The sequence below is a fragment of the Aptenodytes patagonicus genome, chromosome 12 (assembly GCF_965638725.1).
Source record: "Aptenodytes patagonicus chromosome 12, bAptPat1.pri.cur, whole genome shotgun sequence".
Lineage (NCBI taxonomy): Eukaryota > Metazoa > Chordata > Aves > Sphenisciformes > Spheniscidae > Aptenodytes > Aptenodytes patagonicus.
In genome coordinates this window covers 23,034,248-23,059,090 of record NC_134960.1, presented here as the reverse complement: position 1 = coordinate 23,059,090, position 24,843 = coordinate 23,034,248, and the positions used below count along the sequence as shown (strand labels likewise).

The 24,843-nt window shown below is 48.1% G+C and overlaps 1 protein-coding gene across 4 annotated transcripts in view; it reads left to right on the top strand.

Moving 5' to 3' along the window:
• Nucleotides 1-24,843, top strand: part of NRG2 (neuregulin 2) — a 177,479-nt gene that overhangs the window by 128,108 nt on the left and 24,528 nt on the right. For 3 of the 4 annotated variants that reach the window (XM_076350042.1, XM_076350039.1, XM_076350041.1), the window contains 2 exons: nt 12,046-12,166; nt 23,913-23,971. In XM_076350042.1, the coding sequence (XP_076206157.1) occupies nt 12,046-12,166; nt 23,913-23,971 (180 nt within the window). Of the gene's footprint in view, nt 1-12,045; nt 12,167-23,583; nt 23,661-23,912; nt 23,972-24,843 lie in introns of all 4 variants that reach the window. The other variant, XM_076350040.1, reaches the window with a different exon arrangement.

Here is a 24,843-nt window from a genome sequence, read left to right as displayed (position 1 = left end):
GGTTTTTTTTTTGAGGATAGGTGAGAAAACCAAAAGAGGCTATAGGAAATACAAGAAAAAAGACGTGAGTCTTCTAAGCATAAGTCATAAGAAAATTGCAGAAAATACATCTGCACCCTGCCATCACATTTTTCCTTGAGTCTCCAGAAAGCAAGAACAGATTTCCCAAAATGTTTAATTAGATTTAATGCGGTGGAAGTGCTTTTTAGCATTCCCTCCCATTCAGTTGTCACAAATGCAGTAGAAAATGGGCACATAAAAATAAAAATCAAAGCATGTATACAAGTGTAGATCTAGAAGCCAGGTGCCTGGCCGTTGGTTCAGCTCTTTCTGGTGGAGGGCATTATTTCTGTGTCGGAGAGCCTCTCCGCGCTGGGGGACACTGCGCCACCCAGGCAGCGTCAGCACGCTGGACAGCCCACCAGGATCCCGGCCAAACGAGCAGGCACGCGGAGAGCGGAAGACCAGGCGGTTATTTTGAGATCTGTGCTATATTTCCATTCCAGCTGCTCACGCCCAGAACTGACAGCGCAGCTGGCTGTGCCTCTCTGTTGACAATTCCGCTTTGCAGATTTTATGGGGATGTTTCCTCCTTGGAAAACTCAATCTTTTATGATTTTAAAGGAAATCTGATTGCAGCTACAGCAGGGACTGGCCAGGTATCCTTTAAAAGCTTTTCTGATTAGAAAACTGCACTTAAAATTTGCTCTTGTGTTGTGCTTTAGCCTTCCGCTGCACTGCGGACATCATGCTGAGATGCAGCACCATTAATGCAACGACCATACCATCCTTCCCCAGGATTTTTCCTTTGTGTTCACCAGCATAGATCCATGCTACATATTTGCATTGCATTAGATATATGCTATTTTCACTAAAAGCCAAATTTCAACAATAGAAAGGAAACTGGCAAAATGTCGTGTGGCTTGCACAGAAGTTTCTCCTTTTGAAAAACTTCTTTCCTCTGTGGGAACATCATCCTTGACTGTCTGTTTTTTTCTTAACGATGTGAAGAGATGGTAAAGTCTCCAGAGTTGAAGCTGTAATTGACTTTTTCCTTCACATTCCTTTTTTATGATCTCTCTCAATTGTTATCTAAGTAACACATAGTCCCCCTGATTTTTATCGTTACTGATGGTCTGTCATAGAATTGCACATGTGTATAACATATGGGGAGGTAAATAAGATGTTGTGAGGTGTGATGATCTGGAAATCTGTCAAGCATCTCATTCTTGTAAAATTCTTGCATTTCTTTTAAATATCTATATTCAAAAGCTTGTCTGGCACCTGTAGGTTGTCCCAGCTCTCATTGTTTCACTGAAAGATTGTAAATGATCCACTGGATTTTAAACACCGTGTTGAGAAAGCACCATGCAAACTTGGTGGTAGCTGCAGTTCCCTGGGAAAGAAGAGAATGCCTCGCACAGGCAGCTTGGTCACGGCGCTTGGTCACTTCTGTTTGGCCCATGGTGCGAGGCAGGCATCTTACCAGGTAGGCTGGGCAAGGGTGTTAGACCCTACACCTCAAGAAGCTCACCGTGTTCTCCCCATGGCCCAGACAGTCCCTATGGGCAAGGGGATAAAACCTCATCACTCCATGTAGCCCCACGTGTCTCACCCCCTGTAGCCCTGTTGCTCCTGGTGTATATGTTTTTAACTGGTATTTTTCCTGAAGGTCCCAGTTCCTTCCTGGATGGTCTGACCTTCCTTTCTACCCCTGCCTTGGGAAAAGGAGTGGGATATCACATATTTCCCCCTTGGAGCACTGTTAAAGCCTTTCTTACCACCTCTATGGGTAGCTACTAGCAAATCCTGCCACATTCTGAGTCACCCCTGCCTTCCTCCTCCTCTTCTCCAGTGGCCACAGACCTCTGGGCACTGCTGCATCCTTGACACAAGCCAGGTTTACACACCAGACAGCACTCAAAATGCAGCCCAGGTCTCCAAGGTGTTCTGTCTCCATTCTTGAGTAATGTTTTTCTCTGGAAGCGTATTTTTTGTCCCTCTGCTTTCCATCTCAGCACCATGCCTAGCTGGCACCTGACACAAGGCTACAGAGTGCAAGGAGGCAGATTGGTACCATAGGTTCTTGGAAACTTCTGCATTATTATGATGATGTGCATGGGATCTCTTCCCCAGCTGCTGTCCCCCTACATGCTGGCTGGAGCAGGACTTCTGGTTCCCTTTGACAGGGGCACTGTTTGGTATGGCCTCACAGATCTCATGACAGTATGGAGAAACCCCAGGATCTCATGGTGTTTCTGGTGTAGAGGCAACCCTTATACCAGTCTGGATCTGGGACCAAAGACAGCACACTTGGGAGATCTGGGATCTGACGGTACTGCATTTTGAGAGCTGTCTGGATTCAAATCTGCCTTGCATCCTTGTCCAGCCCATGTGAATGCAGCCCTATACTCGGGGTGAGTACTGGGACCTGCCAGACAGAGAGTTGGGTTTCCTGATGCCCCCACTACATGGTATGTGCATGGCATGGGGTACCACTCAGCTTCATTCACTGGTGTGGACACCTTCAGATGAGCTAGAGACATTTAGCAGATGTAACAAGCTGGACCATGGAGTGTGGTGAGTGCTAGCCTGGTCATAGGGGTGTAGTGTTGATCTTAACACCAGCTTTGGTCCACATGGTCAGGCTAGACTCTGAGGGCCAGATTCAGAAAGGAAATCTGGTGTCTGGGAAAGTTTTTCCATGATGTTGCATATTTTGACATGGTACCACAGTCTTACACCTTCCTCTGAGTATATGCTTTTGTTTGAGCATTGTTAGACTACAGCAGCCCTAGAGATGCTTCCTTCAGAAAGCACTGGGGCTCAAAAAAGAAGACATCCCTACTACTCTTATTAAGAAGTCTTCCTATTGAGGCCAGTAAGCATGAGATAGTTGCAGTAGCCTCATCCATAGTGAAAAAGTGTTAAATAAGACATGTCTTGTGTTTGTCACAGACTAAGATTGCGCAGTTGGGTGGTCATAGTGGCTCAGCTCACAGGCAGGAACTTGCAGGGGTGGGGTAACTTGATCATGTGCCCTGATGCAGAGAGAAAGGTCCTTTATGCTCATTTCAACATCCAGAGAACTCAAAATGGTAATGCGATCCTGTCACTGTGCAGCTTGAAGCAGCTAAACAAGGTTCAGGAGTCTGTGGCTACAGACTTGCTTGGTAAACAGAAAAAGAATCAGTGTCAAAGTTTAGAAACATTTTGATGGAGGCAAGAATGGAAGAAGGTTCAGAGCAATCTGTAGAGCATTCTGAGATGGAAGGTTTATGCAGGACAAAGATGCTAAAATCTTATCAAAGTTTCATTTTTAAAAGGTAAGATAATGTTTGAAATTTCTGAAAAGGTCAGGTAATCCCTTTTGCTTATTTTCTGCTGTTGAGTTCTCCTCTAGTTTACTTCCTTGACTTCAACAAACAGGTAAAGTCTTGAGGGTAAAAAAAGAATACAGGCTGGGTGGAGGAAGCGTGGTTTGGTACCATCAGGATACGAGAGGATCCGCCAGTGATGGGCAGATGCTCTAAACCAACATGTGGATCATTGCAGCTGCTCACCCGGACTCTGCTCATGCCCTTTGTCTGGGTCACTATCTAGCTAATCTGGTTGAGTGCCTTTACTTTACCAGCCTGCGTAGGCTGGCAGGGCTGGCTCGGCTGTCTAATCTCACTCTACGGGTGCTCTGCAGCAGAGGGAGGTTTGGGATCAGATGAGAAGATGAGAGAGGGAGAAAGAGCAGAAGAGGCAGTGCTGAGTTGTGCTGGGAACATGAGGATTGGGGGATAATGTCAGGCACCTGAATGAAAGCTGGGCTCTCCGGACTGATTTTTGGGGCCTTTATTTCAACTGCTGGGGATCACAAGCCCTCACTGAAATCCCTTTAGAAATCCCCGTGGGAGGGTAGGTGAAACAGCCCTTCTTTCTCCAATTAAGTCTAACTCTCCACACACCAGTTTGGGTCCACAGATTTCATAGCTGTCATCTTGGTGATGTCATTGGACTAAGTTTGTAGACTCATTGGTTTAGACTTATTCAGGCTCTCCCTCGCCCATTTAATACCTCCCCCAATGCTTAGCATGGCTGGGTGTTGGAAATATTTTCCTTACTTTCTCTCTCCCAGGTGAGATAGGCCTGGTGGACTTGCATGATTACAATGGCTCAGTGATGTCTTTACTGTGATGTGGTTTGTAAGTCACATCTAGTTGAATCGAACCTTCAGCATATACCACAGTAAGATGTGCCATGTAATTAAGGTTCAGCCAATTCCCCCAAACCTTGTCTGAAGTCCAGTCTGGCATGGCCTTTACTGGGTGACCGTGGCAGACCTGCACGTTAATTGGCTGGTCAATCTCTGGTCACTCCAGTCTGAAGGCACTGTGCTCTCCTGGAGTCAGCGATGCTACAAATGTGAGCGTGGTGCTGTTGGTTTGGAGTTGAAGGGTGTCCAGCCAGCCCAGAGCACGGGTAGAGCAGACAGAAGTCAGTCCACCGAGGGCTATGCGGACAGACCAGTTTTCAGTATTAGACTAAAAATAAGTCCTGGCGTGGCCTTTGCTCAGATAATTTAAAACCCACAACTGGAGGTGTGGTTGCTAATTGAGTGGAGCCTGCACGCACGCAGGCATGGTACCTTGAGGTGTACGTGTTGGAGGTCTCGCCGTCAGTCTGCAGAGAGAGCTCTGTTGTGCCTGTCTGCTGTCAGGTCCCGGTCGCTGCTTATTTTGCACACTGTATATTTTTTAAGTAGCCATCACATCTACTACTCTAGATGTGATATTAAGACAGGCCATTGACACTCTAAAGACAAAGACGGGCAGTATGGAGTGAAGTGTAGGATGGAAGCTGATGTCCCCTGGAAGAACTGGGGCTGTAAGCCCAGCGTTCAGAGCAGGAGGCCGTGTACCAGCAGATCTGCTCTGCCTGACTCCATCATGTGATCCTGGCATGTTGCTTCACTTTTGGGCTTCAGCTGTCCCGCCTGCAAAGCATTCCTGCTGGCACTGGCCCTGCAAAAGGCTTTTTAGGTTGTTGAACAAATCCCCTCATTGAAGTATCATGTTGCTGCTATTACAATTGATGATGGGGATTTGGGAAAATAAAATGCTGCAGTGCTAACACGTGCATTCTGGGACCCTTGTGGTAGAGAAAAGCATAGGAAGGGCTCCTTCATAAAGCTGGAGAGATCAGCCTGGAGGAGAACTAGAAGCTTTATAGTGACACAGGACTTTGCCCCTGCAATAGCTACCTGTCCTATGGAAACAGGCAGTCCCTTGGTGCTCAGAAACCTTTAAACTTGCTCCTCAGCGAAACACCTGAACAGTGCAGATGGGAGACATGGGGAGTGCTGCCTGTGTTGTTTTGATCAGCGATATTTGATGTTCTGAGAAGAGTGTCCTGCAGTCCAGCATTTGTGTTTTGGGATGAACTTCTAGTCTGCAGCTATTGATCGTCATGATCCCCTCAGGAACTGGGAACATAATTCCAGCAGGATCTATTTCAATAAAATGCAGGGGTAAATATTGGGTCATTTCCAAATGAATAAACACACAGGAGCAGAATTTTTATGAGCTCCAGAGTCAGTCTGTTGCCAGGCGAGCCCCAGTCTGCACAGGCCCTTCTGATTTTATGTACAGATAGCAGCAGTGAACATCCAGCCTCTGTTCAGGTTTATTAAGAGAAGAGAGTGTTGTACCAGACGTACAGAAGTCTGCCACAGAGAGAATGGTTAGGATCAACAGCCCTTCAGTGTATTAATCAGTGTAAATCATGGGTTTAGTGTGGCTCGCGCCAGGATTACAGTGCTACAACTAAGGAATAGCTTGGCCAGACACCTTCTCGTCCATGTTCTTCTGACAAGCAGTTGGATGAACTCGGTTGAGAGGAACCTCAGCAATTCTGTGTTTTATCAGTAAGTACACGAGGCATATACAGAACAGGCAATTTGTATACACTCTCCAACCAGCTGAGTTCATCTGTCTAACTGAATGTCTAAATATTGAGAGAATAAAGTGTCTGTACTCTATGAACCCACCAGTCAAAGTTATTTATAAAAAAAAAAGGAGCAGTGAAACTATCGCTGCCTCCCTACTCTCATCGACAGTAGCTGTAGTTTGTGAAAAATTAACTATACTTTATAGTCCAAGCTGCATTAATTAACTCTTTGCAGGGGGAGTATTTCACCAGATTTCTGAGAACAGGCTGGTGAGCTGCCTGCAAAGGTTAAATGACGTGCGTGGTAGGAATTGTGTAAGAATCCCTGCACAATCATTAATGGCCTTTCTGCGTAGATGGATTGTGTGAAGGGAAGTCCACATGGCAACGTCAGTGCCTGTGGCTCTCCTCTCTGTTGCCCTGCTATTGATGTTAGTCCCGAATAACCTAGGCGTGCGGTGGAAAACAGACGCTCTGAATGACTACAGTGCTCTGAATCTCTCGTGTGTTTATGCTGCACTGTTCTCACTGACTGGGACAGCAAAAATGAAAGGTGGCTTCAGATCGTTCGCAATCACATCCATCAAGAGGCAGCCCTCTTTTCCCCGTCCTCACCTCCTTATTCCCTTCTGCTTTGTTCTCAGCCCTGGGACTGAGACCCAGGGCTCTCTCAGCTGGAGATCTGACTTGCCGATGGGTGAGCCGCTCCAGGCCTTCGTCCACCTTGCAGGAGCTTTGTGACCAGTTTGCCTGTGTGTTTGCAGAGGCCCCTGCCTCAGGGGCACCTTGCTTATTCCCAGTGGTCTAATTTCACCATTTCTTTTCTGTAACTTGCCCCATGCACACTCCCTGTTTCCCCTTAATTCGTTGAAGTACTTGGGGAGGCAGTTGGTACATGACTGATGTTACTGCACAAACCCCCTCATCATCTCCCACTACATGTGAGTCCCTTTCCACCCCAGTCCACCCAGACTGCAGCTAGCACCCAAAACTGCTCCCTTGCTTATTCAGATCTCTATTTATCTCAGTAATTTTACAACTTTCCAAGTCATTCGGGATAGATGGAGTTGTATTGGAGGCTGAATGAAGGACTTATTCTACCACACCAGCCAACAGGGAGTAAAATCTGCCTGGTACCGCGTGGCAGTTAAGGTAAAATAGCTGTGGGAAGTCATTTCTGGATCACCAGGCACACCTGAATGGTGTTTGCAGCGGAGGTGAATGAACATGCATGACTGCAAATAAACTGTATGTGAGGCTCACTTTACCAACATCGGTCATCGAACTGCAGATGACTCAGGACCAGGTAGATATTTGTTAACGTTATTTCCAGTGGCCCAGGATGATGGGGGAATACAGCTAATCATAAAGTAACTGAATGGAGTCACTTGTGAATCTGGGAATTTACCTGCTAGTGTGGTGGAAACGCACTGAAATCTCCCTTGGCCTCATGCTTCAAGGTACTTGTCTGTGATCTGCTGCCCCATGGTGTCAAAGGGGGCCACATTTCAACCCAGGCACAAGTAATGTTTTCTAAGCGAGACATTTTGCTTCCCTTTGTCCCCCCACCAAGAGCTGCTCTCTGAATTGGCAGGTCTCTCCATCCTTGCTCCCAAACTAGTTGCAGCTACTGCCCTCATGAACATGAAGTCCCAGCTGCAGCAACATCCCAGAGCAATCAGGCACCTTGGGAGGCTCTGGACTCCGTGTTGCCATGCAGGAGTGAGATTTCAGGGTTATAGTAGATAAAGATCTGTATTCAGTACGTCAAAACTCAAAATGAACATTAGGAATTACTATGAATGGAATAGAGAGAAAACCAGGGTGACATAAATATCGTGTGTGCAGGATGGTCTCGCCATCTCCAAAGGGAAAACCAGAACCCAAGATGGCACAAAAAAGGACTGCAGCCAGGTCAACCTCTGTATAAGAAGCTACTAAAGAGATCATCGCTTTCCAGCTAGGGAAGGAGATGCTGGCTGTGCCTGTAAAGCAACAGGTAGCCCAGGGGAAATGAGTGGGGATGTCCACTATTTTTTCTGATACAAGAGCCAGGAAGGGGCAGGTTTAAAAGAAGTAAATGGAGATGTGTCTTTGCACGCTGTGTACATGACACTGGAGCTCTTGTCACAAATACTGTGGATGCTACAAGATTAGATTTGTTCAAACAGCCACTAGACACGTTCGTGGAAGAGAAATCCATCAAGGACTATTAAATGTAAAGACACTGAGGCTGACAAAATCATAGAATCATAGACTTGTTTGGGTTGGAAGGGACCTTTAAAGGTCATCTAGTCCAACCCCCCTGCAATGAGCAGGAACAAAGACTTAGGTTGTCTCTGAGCTGCTCATCCTAGATGGCCAGAAGAAAATTAACATTGCATGCTCATGCTGATCTTCTTCCTTAAACATTGCCTGTTCGCCACTGTCAGAGACAAGACAGGGTTTTGGTTTGACCAGTACTGCTCAGCTTATAGTCTTATAATGGCCTGTATTTCATGACACTCTCTTCTCAACAGGGAACCGGGCTGACGGCCTCTTCTTGTAGCCTTTGCTACATCTCTGCCGCTAACAAATGGACCATAGTAATATGATTCTGTGATTCAGTTTTAAAACACTTTGTGCTTCTTTGGGAGAAAAGGCACGGTACTTGCAGAAAACAGGATTTAAAGGATAACGACGTTAACAAGATGCTTCTAGGAGAACTGATCAACCACGTATTTTTCTGACAGGCATAGCTCTGTTGACTTTTTCTAGAAGTGCACAACATGCATGTCCCAAGCCTCATTCATGTCAGTCTCTTTTTTATTTGTATAAAAGGAACAAAATTGTTTATATGGGATGAAAATCCCATGCAATCTCTAGCTGGTCAGCACTGTAATCCACTCTGGTACCACAACATCACACAGCACTGCATCTTCCCATCCACCTTTTCTGGTGGAAAGGGTACGTTTTTATTTGAGGTGTTTTCTGTGGGGAGGTTTCTGGGCTCTGTTTTTATTTCTTCCTCTCTGCTCCTCCCTTACTGCGGAAAGGCTCGCTCCAGAATCCTTTCCTGTAGGATTTATGATGTGCGAGTTTGCCAGATGGATCGTTTTGCTTGCTAGCAACTGGTACATTTGATGGTTGCAGGGGTGACGGCTTCCTGCAGGCTGTGCTTGTTCTTCATCCACGTGCCTTTCAATTTGCACCAGTGCTTTGGTTCATGAAATTTCAGTGCTCCCTGATCTGACAGCACGCTTGCAGCTTTAACAGAGTTCATTGTGCAGTTTTAAGGTACTTCAGTAAAAGCCTGCAAGCACTCCAAACCAAAGGCCACCCTGCGAGCGGCTTTCAGCAGCTCCCATGCTGCTGGCCAGGCAGCACTTGGGGACTGTTGGAAGGGACAGTCGCTGTCTTCTGTGTACCTGCTCCCCTGCAATTTTCACACTTCCCTGGCAGTCCCTTGCTTGCTCTGCTCCTGCTTCTGCCTCCACAAGGCTGGCCCAGCTGGCCCCAAGAGCTGCAGAGCAAAGCAGGCAGCTCCTACTAGCCCGGCAGCCTGTACAACCTGCAGCTTCCCATGCACATGCACAATGAAGCCTGTGCAGACCCTGGCTCCGACTGTGTTTTGGGACACAGCTGCCTGCTTCCAGGCTAGGTTTTATTTTCATGCTTATATTTAAAATGGCATTTGGTGTTAAGGCTTGGTTTAAGTGGCTGGATCAAGCAATAGCTAAAGGAGAGGCCTTGCAAAGAAAGTCCAGGTGCTATCACACACAGAGCTCCTCTGTCCTGAACCCACAGCTCTCCACTGGCCTTAGAAGTGTGCTACTATCTCGTAAAGGTATAAATTATACAGGCTTCTTACAAAGCTATTACAATGGCTTTGGCTTCTAGTTCCCATTAATCTTAACTGGAAGGGAGCACTGAATTTCCCTACAGAAGTTTGGGAGTTTTCATATTTCAGGGTTTTTTGCAAGGACTTCTTTGGCAGCTTGGTCGAATCATCTGTTCTAAAACCCAGCATACACTCTAGTACGTGTATACTGCTCCGCACATTTGGCTCCCAGCTGGCTGGCGTTACATGCCCTAGGAGGGGAGCAGCTATCTGCTGTCCCAGGGCCATGTGCATTTTCAGTCTTTGCTGAAGTATTTGCCATGTCTGGTTTGCAGAGCACTTTGGGACAACTTTGCTCTGCCCTGGATAGCTGTGAAAAGACAACCCCAGAGGCAATGGTTATTCAAGGCAAAGCATAGAAATAACTGCTTAGTGCACAACCCTGGCTCTGTCAGACAGTGGAAGGCAATGACTTCCCCGTGGGAACAGAAGACAATGGGGTTGGACAATGCATTGGTTCGAGCAAAATGAACAGTAAGCTTGGCTCTGCCTTGAGCTGTGTGCAGGTAACAGCGTGGGCCACTCCTGCTGTGCACAGCCTGATGAGCAAACTCCTCATTCAGAGAGGCATGGACCCCATGCAGTCAGAGATAGTCCTAAAAGCAAGAGAACCAGAACAAGCTTGTTTCATTGCTCATGTGCCAAGCATCACCCAAATGTGAGAGGCTTCACAGGACGCTGGGAGCCCTCCTTTACTTGTGAGAGCGCGGACGTGCCCGGCAGGCACTGGGCTGGAGCAGGAGCGTGAGAACGGAGACCTTGGCTCTGGCGGTGTGGGCTGCAGCTGGAGGCAGCAGGGCAGGCACCTGCAGCAGCCTCTGAGCCTGCTGCGGAGGTGGGACGGGCACGGGGGCTGCCCGAGGTGTGGGGAGCAGCCCTGGCTCCCTCCAGGGCAGGCTCTGGCATGCCTTGCTGCTTCTCCCATGGTTCTGACTAGCTACTGCCTGAGGCTCTGGCTCCAGCCTTCTTCCTCGAATCCTGTCAATGAGGTGTTCAGTCTTCAGCAACTGGTCTGAAGTCACTAACCTCTCCATGAGGTTCGTTCATGCTTTGGAAAACAGGATGGAGGAGGATACCTCCTCAGAAACCTCGAGTACAGCATAAAAGGCACTGGAAAGTAGGTAGTAGCCACACTGCTGGAGATGTAACTGTGTTAGGGTATAAGCAAGGTGGGTAGTCCAGAAAGGGGGACTATCTTTAATGAGATTAAGTATTCAGTTGGAAAAAGCACATGCTTTTGAGTGCCCAGCCCTTCTTTCAGTTATGTGAAGATGGGTCTGCATTCCCCAAAGCTGGTCTGCTTTTGTAACCTGTATTAGTTGCTCTAACAAAAGGTTTTTCCCTTCCTAGAAGCCTTTGTCTTGGCTATGGAGACTCTCTGTTTTGGGCTGTAAGTTTGTCTAAGTCATTCAGAGACAGGAATTGCAGTGAAATTCTGCAGAGTACCATCAGTTTTGTTTGTACCTTACATGGCTGGAAAGCTTTTCTCCAGAAAGAAATTTGGATTTGGAAAAGCATCTGTATCCCAGGAAACTTGAGTCATGCTGGCTGCCTCCCTCTTAGCACAGACCGGGGCTGACTTACTTCTACTGCTGAACTTCTGCTTGGTCTCTTGGGGCAGCCCCACTGGGGCATGACAGAGAAATGCTCAGAAATAGGGGAGGGAGAGATGGAGCTGTTCTTGCTTGCGCCAGACCTGTTCTGGGGACAATGAGGGCACTTGCTTCTGGCTCTGAAAACTTATTTCCTCCCAGAGATGTGAAGCAATGAAATGTCCCCTGCAGTATCTCTGGATCTTGGTCCAGTATCACGATGCAAATGAGGCCTCGGCAGCATGCCACCGTGACTCTGCAGCACATGCTTGTCCTAACCTCCTGCCAGCCTGCTGGTGCAGGGTTGCATGCATGTATAAGGGGAGGGCAAGGAGAGGTGGGAAAGGGGCACTTCTCCCCAGAGCTTGCCAAAAAGATGATCTTGTCCTGACATGCTGGCTGCTTAGAGGAAGGCGTGTCCTCAATGCCTCACTCACTTGGCCACTTCTGCTGGGAAAGGAAAGGTCAAGTTGCAGCCCCAGGTGAAGGTGGGTCTGAAGGCACAGGCTGAGGTTTGTAGCTCTGGGGTTTTTACTTTGGCAAATGAACTAGCTGAAAATCATAAAAGAAAACAGAATTGCCCAACAAAGGAAATAACAATATATCCTTTTTGTGTGTGTTTTTTTTTCCCTGCAGTAACCACAACTCTCTCCTCCTGGTCCGGGCATGCTAGAAAATGCAACGAAACAGCCAAGTCCTATTGTGTCAATGGTGGGGTATGCTACTACATCGAGGGGATTAATCAGCTGTCTTGCAAGTAAGTGAGTGTAGTTCTTGTGTCAATATGGAAATTACTTGGCTGGGGGAGAGGAGACCTCTGTGCAACTGCCAGAGGAGGGTTAGCTCTGAAATTCTCCTGGCAATTGCAGTTTGAGCTGTGCAGGTTCAGAAAGGCAGACTAGAGGGGCGGGGGTGGGGGAGGAGGGTTCATATTTTCTTTTTTGTGTGAGTGCCACTGTTCGCTTTTCCTGACTCTTCCTCTAAGAATATGTTTGTTCTGGCTGTTTCCTTTCCCTTTCTTCCCTTTCTCCTCTGCAGCTTCAGGGAAGGTCGGGTCCCTTTTGCTCTCCCTGAGCTAGGTCAAAGCTCCGCGTCCCCCGCTGATACGTCCTCCCCTCCAAGCAGGGGGGCTTTCCCCAGTGCACAGCCACCTCCCTCCTCCAAGACTGGAGGGGCTCCCTTACTGAGACCTGCCTCTTACCTCTCCTGTCTGCACCTCATGGGCCCAGAAGCGGGTTTAGCACACAGCTGTTCACCACTCTGTGCCACTTTGTGGTAGGCTGTGGGTTGTTCATTTCTCCCCTTCAAATGTTAAAACCTGCAAAAAAACCCAAGGAGACATACTAAATTATCGTTAAAATGAAATTTCTTGGAGAGGTTAAAGTGGGGCTGCATAGTCTGAGGGATGTGGAATGGGATGTGAGAGCTTTTCACCTCTGGTTCAAACCTATCACAGCCAGCAAGCCCAATAGCATCTCACAGCTCACCCTCCAAACCTAATGGGGACTATGAATGAAAAGTGCAGTCTGCTTGTCAGTGCTGGAGATGTAGGTACCCAAAGCACACCTGTACCTGCCCCTGGGCTCCTGCAGAGTGAGCATGAGGTGGTGCCCTGGGTGTGCATTTGCTGAGCAGATGCAGTCAGCTTCTGAGCTCACCTGGGGATCCAGGCGTCACTGTGCCCAGCTTGGAGAAGCCCAGAGATGACTATTTTCTCCCTGCGTGGCCCAGAGACCTCTCCGTGGAGATGCACAGCCAAAGGTATTTACATCTGTGGATGTCAAGCTAGTATCACTGCCACTGCATGGTGTAATGCTCACTAGGCACCTCAGCTCTTCAGGCCTTGAAGGACACATCTGAACAGAACCATCACCGCGCCTGGAAGGGTTGCGAGCTGGATTAGGCTTAGCACAACTCCCTCCTCCCAGTACTCCTTTGTTTTGGCAGGGAGCAGTAGGAAAGACCCTGTGGAAATGCATTCTGCTGAGCTCCTGTGCTCTCACTTTCCAATGCAGGATCAGCTGTGGTAGGAAGGACACAGGATGAACAGCATCTTCCAGTTCTCCCAGGCTTGCCCCTTCAGACATGAAAAGAGCCGGGTAGGACAGAAACCAGATACTGTGGTCCTCCATGTTTCCCATGTGTGTGAAGTGAGAGCAGCCCTTGTACACCACAGACCTGTGCTTTAGGGTAGTTGTCTCTGCCATTGGCTTCTTGGTGGCACTGTAAGTTCATCTTGCCAGAGTTCCCCATAGGAAACACGGGGGAAGCCCCATATGATGAATCAAAGCCACAGCCACTATTCTGGTGTAGCTGTAGCCCCAGGAAGCCCCAGCAGTTCCAGTCTTCCCACGCTGCGGAGGGCTCAACCCTTGAAGCCTGGAGGAGTGTATGAATCAATGTCTCTATCTGTAAGCAACGTGGTGGTGCCAAAAGCACAGATCTCAAGGCTATTTCTTTTGGGAAGAACTTGAATCCAGATCAAGACTTTTCAAATTGGATCAATTTCTAATTACAGCAAGAGTTACCTGAACTCCTGCCATACGCAGCTATAATGGTAAGGCTCCATTTTTCCTAATGAAGGATACATGTGGTAGTTATCAAGTGTCTTCAGCAAATAGACTGTTTTAACCAAAGTAATTCCAGCCTTGCGAAGAAAGAGTCTACCTTCAAACCAGGCTGCTATGATAGCTGATGAACAGAGGGGAAGCTCAGTGATGGATTCCATTAAGATTTTATGTGCCATACGAAACAGACCTAATTGTTTCATATCATTTGAAAGCCTTAATTCCTTACTTGCAGATGGTAAAATGATTTCCTTTTCTGATGAGTCCCAAGATACCAATTGCTAAAACCAGATGGGAATTGAATGGGTGTGTATGGAAGGGCAGCAAATTGTTAACCAAAAGGAGGTGCTTTGAAGGTCTGCACTGTCAGTATTCATCTGCCAGAAAAGACAGTTCTGTGTTAACAGGAACCCAGGGGACCCTAGTGCCTTCCACACAGTACAGTCATTTCTGATCTTAATGCTTGAGGAGATATCTGGATGTTCATTCTCCTTGGGTGTTTTCATCATTAAATCGTAGACTGAAGATAAGAAATCCTGGCTTTTGAAGTGGTGTAATTTTAGAGTTTCTGGACTCCAGAAGGCAATAGTTAGTTATTGAGGAATGCAGAAGCATTTGAACTGAACATAGTATTTCCCATAAAATGGCTTTCCCAGTAACACGGAGGATTCTTGAGGAAGGCTGCTGATGGATAAACAGACTTCACATTTGCCTGCCTGCAAACTAGCAAAATGCTGAAATGTTTCACAGCTTCCTCGTTGCACCAAGACAGGAGATCTACTGCTGTGGTTTGTGAAAGGTCCAAAGATACAGATTTGGAGGAGAAACTAGAGGAGGCAAAGATGCAGGCTTTGACCTGCTTTTCTGAACTCTGTAACATGGGAGCCAGCCTTGGTCCTCCAGCCACGCCATGCCTCTGAGGCACGAGCACGGAGGACATCAATAGGTCCTTCTGCACACAATGCCTTGGAGATCAAACAAGAGCTGCGTGAGCATCTTGAGCCAGGAGCAACACATGTGTCCGTGCGCTGTTCCCACTTTGCTATTCTGATTAGAGTCAGCAGGGCCTTGGGGAGTCTTCTGGCACCGTGTGCCAGCTTGCAGTCCTCCTTTACTGAGTGCTAAGGAGATTCTAGCACCCCGACACCTGTGTGATGTTACCAGCCTTTCCAATACCACCTATCAGAAAACAGAATTTTAGAGTGTTCTTGTTCACTACCTGCCACCATCCTCTAATTAGCTTCCTGGAGTGGATTTCATTGTTTGCAGCTGTCCACAAGCATAGGAGATCCTTCCTGTAGATGTTACCCCTGGCACTCTGGAGCAAAAAGAGCAGCTGGGTTCTCAAATGATTTCTTCTCCTGAAGTGACTCATGCTTGATTTGTTACAGATATTGCCTAAATTGGCAGCTGGCCTTTCATTATTATTTTTTAACAGGCTTCCCAGAAACGTGTTCCTCCTGGTCTTTGTGCTGGTTTTGGCTGGGATAGAGTTAATTTTCTTCCCAGTACCTAGTGTGGGGCTGTGTTTTGGATTTGTGCTGAAAACAGTGCTGATAATACAGGGATGTTTTCATTACTGCTGAGCAGTGCTGACACAGAGTCAAGGCCTTTTCTGTTTCTCACCCCACCAGCGAGCAGGCTGGAGGTGCACAAGAAGTTGGGAGGGGACACGGCCGGGACAGCTGACCCCAACTGACCAAAGGGATATTCCACACCATATGACATCATGCTCAGCATAGAAAGCTGGGGGAAGAAGGAAGGGGGGGATGTTTGGAGTGACGGCATTTTGTCTTCCCAAGTCACCGTTACGCGTGATGGAGCCCTGCTGTCCTGGAGATGGCTGAACACCTGCCTGCCCATGGGAAGGAGTGAATGGATTCCTTGTTTTGCTTTGCTTGCGTGCGCGGCTTTTGCTCTACCTGTTAAACTGTCTTTATCTCAACCCACGAGTTTTCTCACTTTTACTCTTCAATTCTCTCCCCCATCCCACTGGGGGGAGTGAGCGAGCGGCTGGGTGGGGCTTAGCTGCTGGCTGGGGTTAAACCACAACAGTCCTTTAAATTTTGGGGAACAAACTGTTTGCCTGTAAACCCACCTCCTCCACCCCTTTTCAATACACTTCAGCTAGACCTTGGACAATGTGTTTTCTTCACTGGGGAAGAGCCCAGCACGGAGTTGGAGCTGTTCCAGAAATTGTGTCTTTTTTGGATTGTGTGCTTGCATAATTTTGTCCTTAATTTGAAGTAAATTCTACACGTTAGTGTCAAAGGAAACCTGAACATGATACAATCTGTGCTGTTATCCTGACTCTGCAAACAGACCACCTGGAAGTTAGATGGGAGAAGTGTGATCTGCCTCAGATATTCTGCAAATTTTCAGCATAAACCCAGGAAACGACTAAGCCACACACATAAAGAATTGACTCAACAGCCCCAGTAAATTAAAACGCCCCAGGCTCTTGTTGACAGGAAGAATTTCTCGACCCTTCTCCAGACCATTTTGCTCAGAGAGGCCTTATGAGTTGGACTGGTTTCTCACCATAACTGTAGGGAAGTGGCGAGTTTGAGTAGAGCAAATTCCAGTGCCTGCAGAAGGGATGCACACAAGCAAGTCTCAAGGCCTTGAGCTGGGCTGGGACACAGAAGAGCGGTGACTGGTTTGTTTTGTCCAGCTGAACGTAGCGCTTGGGATGGCTAGCAGCCTCTTATCTTGGGTCTGCCTCGGTCCTGGAGCCCGTTGGGTTCTTGGCACAACTTAGAGCAGTTTGAGGCTGCTCTAATCTTTTACTGCTGGGTGCCATGCCCCATGGGGTTGTGCTAGCGTGTGTATCACAGCAGAAATACTCTTTTTCCCAGTTAGGTCTTGGCACATGTTATCTACAGTTGGGGTCTTCCAGCCAAACAAAGAAACAAACCCAAGTCTCATCCCTGCACAGTCCTTCTCTGCCCTCTTAAATGCGCTTCGTGACTCTTTTGTGTGGTTGATGTCATTAAAGTGGCTGGTACCCTGGGCCAGGATCTTCCTAAATTGCATGGGTTCAGAAGACTTGAAGAGCTTTATAGAGCAACACCCCCCAACATGCTGGACCGGTTGTGCTTGCAAGAGTCAGGCTGAAGGATTTACAGATGCTGACAGATAAACAGACACTCTGGGTTTGGGCTGACAGCATTGCGTTATGTGAGAGAGTGAGGTCAGAGGCCTGGAGGACCTCAGACAAGAAGTGAAAGTCAAGGAGAGAATAAAAAAACAAAGCAAAGCGAAAGAGAAAATATTAATTCATTTGTATGCCAGTTGATGCATGCAAATCACCCGTTTACAAAATCACAGGTTCACTTCCTAGAAGCCCATTTGCTTACCTCCTCCGTGTATATTGTTTCTTGCAGAGTCTCCCAGGAAAGGGGAAAGATCATTCTGAAGGGTTAACCACATTGCCAGCTCCCCTGTGCTTTTCCAGAGCACCATTCAAAGGGGTGAACATCAGGCTGATCTTGTATGGCTGCGGTCCTCCTTGCAGCACAGCTTGCTCAGCTCCCTTGTGGTGTCAGGAGCTATGCCATCCCTCTGAATGACTCTGCTGATTTGGTCAGCACAAGTTGCACATTGCACAACCACAAGTATGTCAATTTGCCATGGATACATGAGCAGTTCTGTGGGGAGGTGTTGCAACGTCCTTGGAAATGAAGAGCCCACAGTGTTGAGCTAGGGGTGAAAACGTCCACATCCTGTTCCAAATCTCCTGAATCAGCCAGGACTCATTCCTTGGGTTTTGCATGCTGTTTATCTTGGGTGATGAGATCAGGTACCTTTTTGGGTTCAAGTGGCCCGTCCATGCATCTTGTTCAATATGTCCTTTTTAATGCACATATAACTATAGCAGACCCTTGAGAACCATTGGAGTGTGGAAGCTGATGCTGCAACAGTGAGGCTCGGTGAAGACAACAGCACAGATCCTGCTGAGCTCCCACAGCTCAGAGCTGCGCTGTTGTTTTCTCTAAGCCCAGAAGTGGGTGTCCCTGCAGTTTGGACTCTACTATACAGCAAACATGCCTTGATTAGCTGCTCTGGATAAGGCCTCTGCATTTATTCTGGTTGCTTTCTTTTCTTCCCATCAGCGATTTTGTGGAGTCCAGCCTTTTGTGGCTCTCCAGAGCCTGATCATCTGGGACTGGTCAGGGGACAATGACAGAACTGTCTTCTTTTTCAGCCCTTCACACAAATAAGCAACATGCTTGAAACATTTCTCCATTTGCTTATATCAGTGCATTGTGTCCTTCTACTACAGCTTCTCCTTACCCCATTATTTTGAAGCATCTGCTCGTTCACATTCTTCTGTAACATGGATTGCATTATGAGAGCTACCGAATTTGGCATACTTTAATTAAGATCTGGGGGAGCAAAGGAAATGTGCCAACCCTTGCAAGATTTAGATCAACAGCTGGGCAGAAAAAGTTTTGCTTCCAGCAGGAACATTATGATAATGATGTTATTAATTAATAGTAGCAAATAATAATTAACAATAATTATTGCTCTGCCCTGATATTTTGCCCCAGGGCAAAAGGTCAAAGTTTCTCAATTTTCATAAGTACATGCTCTGCAAACAACATAGAAATGGGTCATTCAAACCATTTTGGTTTGTACTTTTTGAGATGCTTTGTTTGGCTGATCATCTTACTGCATTTTTTTTTACCATGTAAATATTTAACTGCAATTCATCCTGAACCCAAGAGCAGAACTTTGTGGATGTTTTTGAAATGGGGTAGAAAAAAGTCTTAAGGAATTGGTCAAAACTGAAAGAATTGAACATTTTCCAGCAACAACAGGATCTGGACAGAAAAATCCCTGAGCAGTTTTATCGATGGCATTTGCAAGTAGCAAATTTTCAGATGTGGCAATTTTTTTAAATTTTCGTGCACCTGGTTAGGCACAGAGGGATGGAGTTAAGCAAGGGCAGTCTTGGGGGTTCTCCACACAGGCTAGAGAGGGGACAAGGTGCTGTCTGCAAGAGGTTGGTGCAGCCTTGTACTTCCCCAAGACCGTTCCTACAGACACAGCTTTGTCCACTTCCCTTGGCCTTTGAGGAGAGACATGTTGGGCCTCCGTGACACCAGTGAGTGGACAAGGAAGTCCAAAGGTAGTATTTGCAGGAATAGTCCACTATCTGTGTAGTCCCTGCAAGAGCTTTCAAAAGGAGGAGGGACTCCGTTTTGCTGGGATAGCCAGCCAAAACCTCTTGACTAGGGTCAAATGTGCAGGAAGAAGGATACCATGATCAAAGACCATCTCATGGCTCTCGACCTTAGTGAGCCTTAGCTTTCAGGTATGTCCCTCAGGCCATATGCTTGGCCACTAAAGAAGAGCTGCCCAGAAGCCCTTACCACAGGCAGCAGATTCTGCATGCAGAAGGGGTGCTTTCCATTGCTCTTCCTGTCCACACTGGGAGACTCATGTGCCATGCATGCTGGAAATTTCTTTCCTAGAAGTCACATCTGGAGCCATAGTAGTAAATAACAAATCGTCTTCACCAGCCTAGAAGTATGAGACCGCTAAAAAAACCGAACCATGAGCACTAAATGCTTTCAAAGGTCTCCTGGTCACTGTTGCTGCCAGAAGCCTTGCTTATGAGGAATCAGAACCCAGGGATGCCAGAGCAGCACATGTGTCTTGACAGCTCGTATGCTAGCTTGGGAGGTGACAGAAGGTGCTCATGTTCATAAGGGCTTCTTTTCTGCCACTTTTCCCAGTGCTGATTCACTAGTAACTAAAGATGAAAGGCCTGAGCTGTCCTAGAAACAGAGAAGACAGTTAGCTACTGCCTTCTGTCTAGAAAGCTCTTCTCCCCACCCACGCTAGGCTGACTGCAGAGATCTGAAGATGGGCTATATGGTAGCTGTCATGGCATCAAAGCTTCTTTGACACTTTTCTGTTTTGCTTTTTCACTTCTCACCAATTTCTTTCTCTGGGTTTTTATTTCCTTCCACCAGTTTTCATGTAATTTTCAGTCTTTCCTTAATGGCGTGCAGCTTCAGTTACACTGAAGTTCCAGCCTTGGCTGACCTCTTGCAGATGTGTGCCTGAGACAGCTTTAGCTCCTTTCAGACAAAGCTCCCCTTTTTGAGGTGGGTAGGACATTTGCTTCATCCAGCAGCACCCCTGAGGCCCTTCGGTGTGCTCACAACATACATGAAATCTCAGATCCCAGACAAATGGGCAGCACATTGCAAGCTAAACTGGATACCCTTGAAGACTCTGTGAATAAGTTCATGACTCTATCAGTGGTGATGAATAAACTTCAGAAAGGTTTGGGAAGACACCTTCTATTTTGGATGCCTTGTTGAAGCCGCAGTGCAATCTCTTAATGGTTTCTCCAAAGTCATGCTTCCCTAGGGCTGTCCTTGTGAGTCTGCATCACCCAGCTGCCTCAGGTTTGTGCTCTTTGACTGCCAACAGGGCATCTTCTTCACCCCACTTCCCAGCACCAGCTTCCCCTGCTTCATCACAGGGAAGGTCAACAGGCCTCGTGTCTGATGGTAGCCCCGTGGGCTGGGCTTTCCTTGGGAGCTAGCTGGGCTCCCTGGCATTGAAATGACATTAGTAGCGTATCTCCCTTTCCTGTGCTCCAAGATGAACGTCCAAGAATGAGAAAACAGGGTGAATTTTTCAAAGATACTTGCCTGACCAGGGAGTCAAATTTCCAGTTTCAAAATGGATACTGAGAAACTTAAGTGTATGACTAGGGAGTTCAGTGAAGCCTCATGCAGAGCCATGCCCTTAAGTTCTTCCCGAGCAGTTTGAGGTGCACAAATAGCCCAGCACACTCCCACATGGAGGTGTTAGCACAGGTCCCAAAAAACAGATGCTCTGTAGCACAGAAAACAGGTTTGGTCATGGGCAGTGAGGGTGCACCAGCTTTTTTGCTCAGTGCAGACCTACCAAAACTGCAGTGAAAACCAGCAAGAAATCTAGTGCCAAAGGCACGTCAGCCATGCAGTGCCTTCCAAAGCTTTCTTCTGTGAGAGGGACAGCAGGTGAAACGTCCCCTGGACATGAGGCACCCTGCCTTGGAGAACTGGGAAATGCATTCTTTAGGGGAAAGATGGACACGTTTGGAACTGTGGAGGTGTTGAGGTGGAGAAGGACAGTAGATGGGATGGAGAGATTATGCAGCCTTTTATTGGCTATATCTTCTCCTTGGATCATGCTGGATTCAGAGGTGTATCAGCAGGTCCCCTGTGGGCATCCAGCATCCGTCATTGAGGCTCAGGCTACCTCTGGAGTACCAGCAGGTTGTCCCACAGGCGGATGGCCTCCTTTAGGAGCCTGTGGCAGTGGTGTATCGGTGTGTCAGCAAATGCCTCAGCCTTCCCCCCCGGGAGTGTTAATGCAGGTGTCCAGGCAGGGATTACACATCTGTGCACTGGGGGAATGGCACCAGCCACGTCCATCGCCACAGCTGGGAGATCTTTACACCTTGTCCTGCCTTGTGCCCAGCCACCTGCTGCCTCCTCAAGTCCTTCCCCAGACCTCAGCTGAATCTCGCCTCTCCTGTTTGGAGAGGAGCCCTCCAGCTCGGAGAAGCCTGTATCCTTGCTGGCCTGACAGGTGGGCTGGTGTACCCTTGGTCTGTACAGCTGGTGTGGCTGCTGAGAGCCCCTAGCGCTCCCTCGCGTGTCGTGATTCCCACCTGCTGGCCCAGATCAGTGTATGCCCATGACAAGGGAGAACTATTAAAAATCAAGGTTTTCTGGTCATAATGAATAGGGAAGACTTCTCTAATTTTTACCTCTTCCCCCCAGAGGAACTAAATAGTTGCTGAAAAAACTGTCTGTGTTCCCTTAAGCAAGTAGAGAGAAGCAGGAATTCATCTCTCTTCTTGACTTTTTTTTATTGCCACTGGAGTTGTGTGTCTGTAACGTGCCATCTAAACATAAATCTGTCAAGAACAACAAATGCAGCCATAGCCCTTGAGCAACAGTACAGAACTAATCTGCCAACAAGCTTTGGAACTACAAAGCTTTGGTCATATTAAACATCAAAGCCATCCCTTCCTCATCCTCTTCGCTGTGTCCTCAGACTGGGAGCAGGCGTTAGCGTACCTTTGGGAGGCACGAAAGGGTCAGATCAGCACTGCCCACACGCGGCTGGCTTTAAGCGTGTGGGACCTGGACCAGGACCAGGACCTGGACGTGGACCTGGACCTGGACCTGGACCTGGACCTGCCCCACTCCACCTCACCGTACACGCAGGTTGGGACGAGTCGTCTGACACTGTGCTGAGGCTGCTCCGGCTGCTTGCTGTCCTTCGCAGTGGACCGGCAGAGAGCTAAGCCATTGACCTCAGGCTCGGGCCTCTGGTCCACATCCTTTTTGCTGAGGTGTCTTTCAGTCCCTTCTTTGTTGACCAGCTGGGGTCTGCCGAACACTGAGGGACAGTGCAATCTTGTGGGTGGCAGTTGAGAGCGAGGAAGGTCTGACGTGTATGAGGCTCAGAGCCTGCAGCCCCGCTTACCCCGGGAAGTTGGAAAACAGATGTTAAGATGCTAGCTATAATGATAAAACCCTCTTAAGCTCAGAGGAGTGAGAGGTCGGTGGGGAGGGAGGGAGTTGTGGGACGGGCAGGTAAGAGCTGGGACTTCAAGAAAGCTAGGCATAACTTTGAGGGACTATCCAAGGAGGCCAGAAGAAAAGATGTGAAGTGAGGGAGAGAGATAAGTGCTTGGGGGAGAAGCGTTTGACCACCCACAGCTGAGCTCCCATTGCTTCCCAGGTTCACCTGCAGCTGTGGCAGGTCACAACAGAGAGTGTGCGGGTGCTGCTCCACCGTGCGTGGTTCAGCAGCTCCCGCTGCACCCCTGCCCACATCCCTGTGCTCCCCAAACCTGGCTCAGCCTGGGAGCTGCTCCGGGAAGCTTACTCATGAGCTGGTGCACATGCCTGGTGGCCCTCATCCGCAGGGCGCCATCCCTGCCACTGCAGCATCACGCTAATGGTGCCCCATGAGCTGGCACATCCCGGTCCATCACGTAACATTGGTCAGGATAGCCTGAGAGAGCCTCACAGTTGGGCAGCATGTGAGACCTGTTCGGTTCAGCTTTCTTCTGTCCTTTTCTCTCTGTTAACACAGAGACTCTGCACATGCTTTCTTTCTAACCGCAACGTAACCCTTTTCCCTGGAACATCCTGTGGGTACTTCTGGGGTAATAATGGGAAGATGCTTGCCGTACACAACGCTCACTGTCGCCTGAGCAATGCTCACCGCTCTGTGGTGCCTCTTGTCAGTCTTGTCTAGCTAGCAGCTCCAAGGACAGTCTCTGAAAGTAGCATCCAGCCCATCTCGATCTTCCTGCCAGCTGGTGCTTCTAGCAGGTGAGAAGGAAGGAGGCAGGCAGAGGAGGAGAGGAGGGGTTTGGCTGGCTGCTTGAAGACCCAGGCCAAAAATAGAGCTGGAATGCTGATGTTGCAGGTGCCTGGTTAAAGCAAAGCAAAGAGTAAATATGCGCGTAAAGCCTTTATTTTTTCCATTCATCACAATGCACTTTTTGTTTCTGACCTTAGCCTCAAGAATGGTGCCAGACATGTTCTGTGATTTCTCCCCTTTTCCCCTCCAGATGTCCAAACGGATTCTTCGGACAGAGATGTTTGGAGAAACTGCCTTTGCGATTGTACATGCCAGATCCTAAGCAAAGTATGTTTGAAGACAAAAAATGCACCACACTACTTAAAACCTCCCGGGCACAGCGGTGGATGTAGAGTGGTCTAGTCAGGGATGGCTCTTGGTGTCAGCTTTGGGCTAGGGCTTAGGGATGCAGGTAAGGGTGAAGGCTGAAAGCAGACAGATAGGAGTCGTGGAAGGGATCAGAAGGGGCCTCAGTTTGGTCTGTTTGGGTATCATTTTGCTATCTTGTTTCTCTCTTTCTGGTTTTCTTTCTTCCGGTAGGTGTCCGATCGAATTCACAGGAGACCGGTGTCAGCATTTCGCAATGGTCAGCTTCTCCAGTATGTCTCTTTCTACTTCTCTCTCTCCCTGGTTATTGTAGCTCTGTGTCGTGTCCTTAAAGCAGGTTCTTCTGTTCTCCAAGAGCCCTCTTCCTGTCTTGTGCGCTCCCAGCTCTGCTTGGCCGTAAGAGGAGCTGTGATCGTGTCCAAGAGGAGAATCGGGGCTCTTGTTATCTCCCCATTTGTTAGAATGGGTTCTGCTTTCGTTTCTGATTGAACTTAACGTTGCTCGCTCTTTTCATGCAAAATGCAAATAAGGCACAAGGTTATGTGGTGTGCTGTGTGAGAACAGTCTGTGTGATAAGCTGTATCTGCTAGCATTACTGTCTCAAGAGGGACTATGTTGTGCAGATCAAGAGATGTACATTTTTGCATGACTCTTGCGAGGGGGTGTGTGAGTCTCTCTGTACCAACTGAAGAAATCACAGCAAGGGCTGTAATGAAATTTCCCCTGAGACAAGGTTGTGTTTCTGTTTCCAGAAGCTAAACCAAGCGTCAGTTGCTGTTGAGGTGAGATGGTTGGAGGCTGGCTCGGAGTCAGATCCTGGAGCACGCCCAGAGGGCTGGACAGGGCACATGTGCACGCCTGGAGCCCCAGGGGTCAGGCTGGGGGCTGCCACGGTCTCAGGGCTTCCCACGCCTCAGTGCCACGCAGGATACGGGCTAAATCTGCTGACTGGGCATCTCAGACTATATCCCTCCCAGATGCAGAGATGTTCCTGTCTCTCCTAGAGGGTTGGAGAGCCTTGCATATGGGGTTGTGTCTAACTACAGTGACCGATCCTTTAACCTCATATTCAGTGGGTGTAAATACCCTAGAGCCCTTGTACTTAGTGCTTCCCAGTTTCTAGTTTCCAGTTCCTACAGGCTCT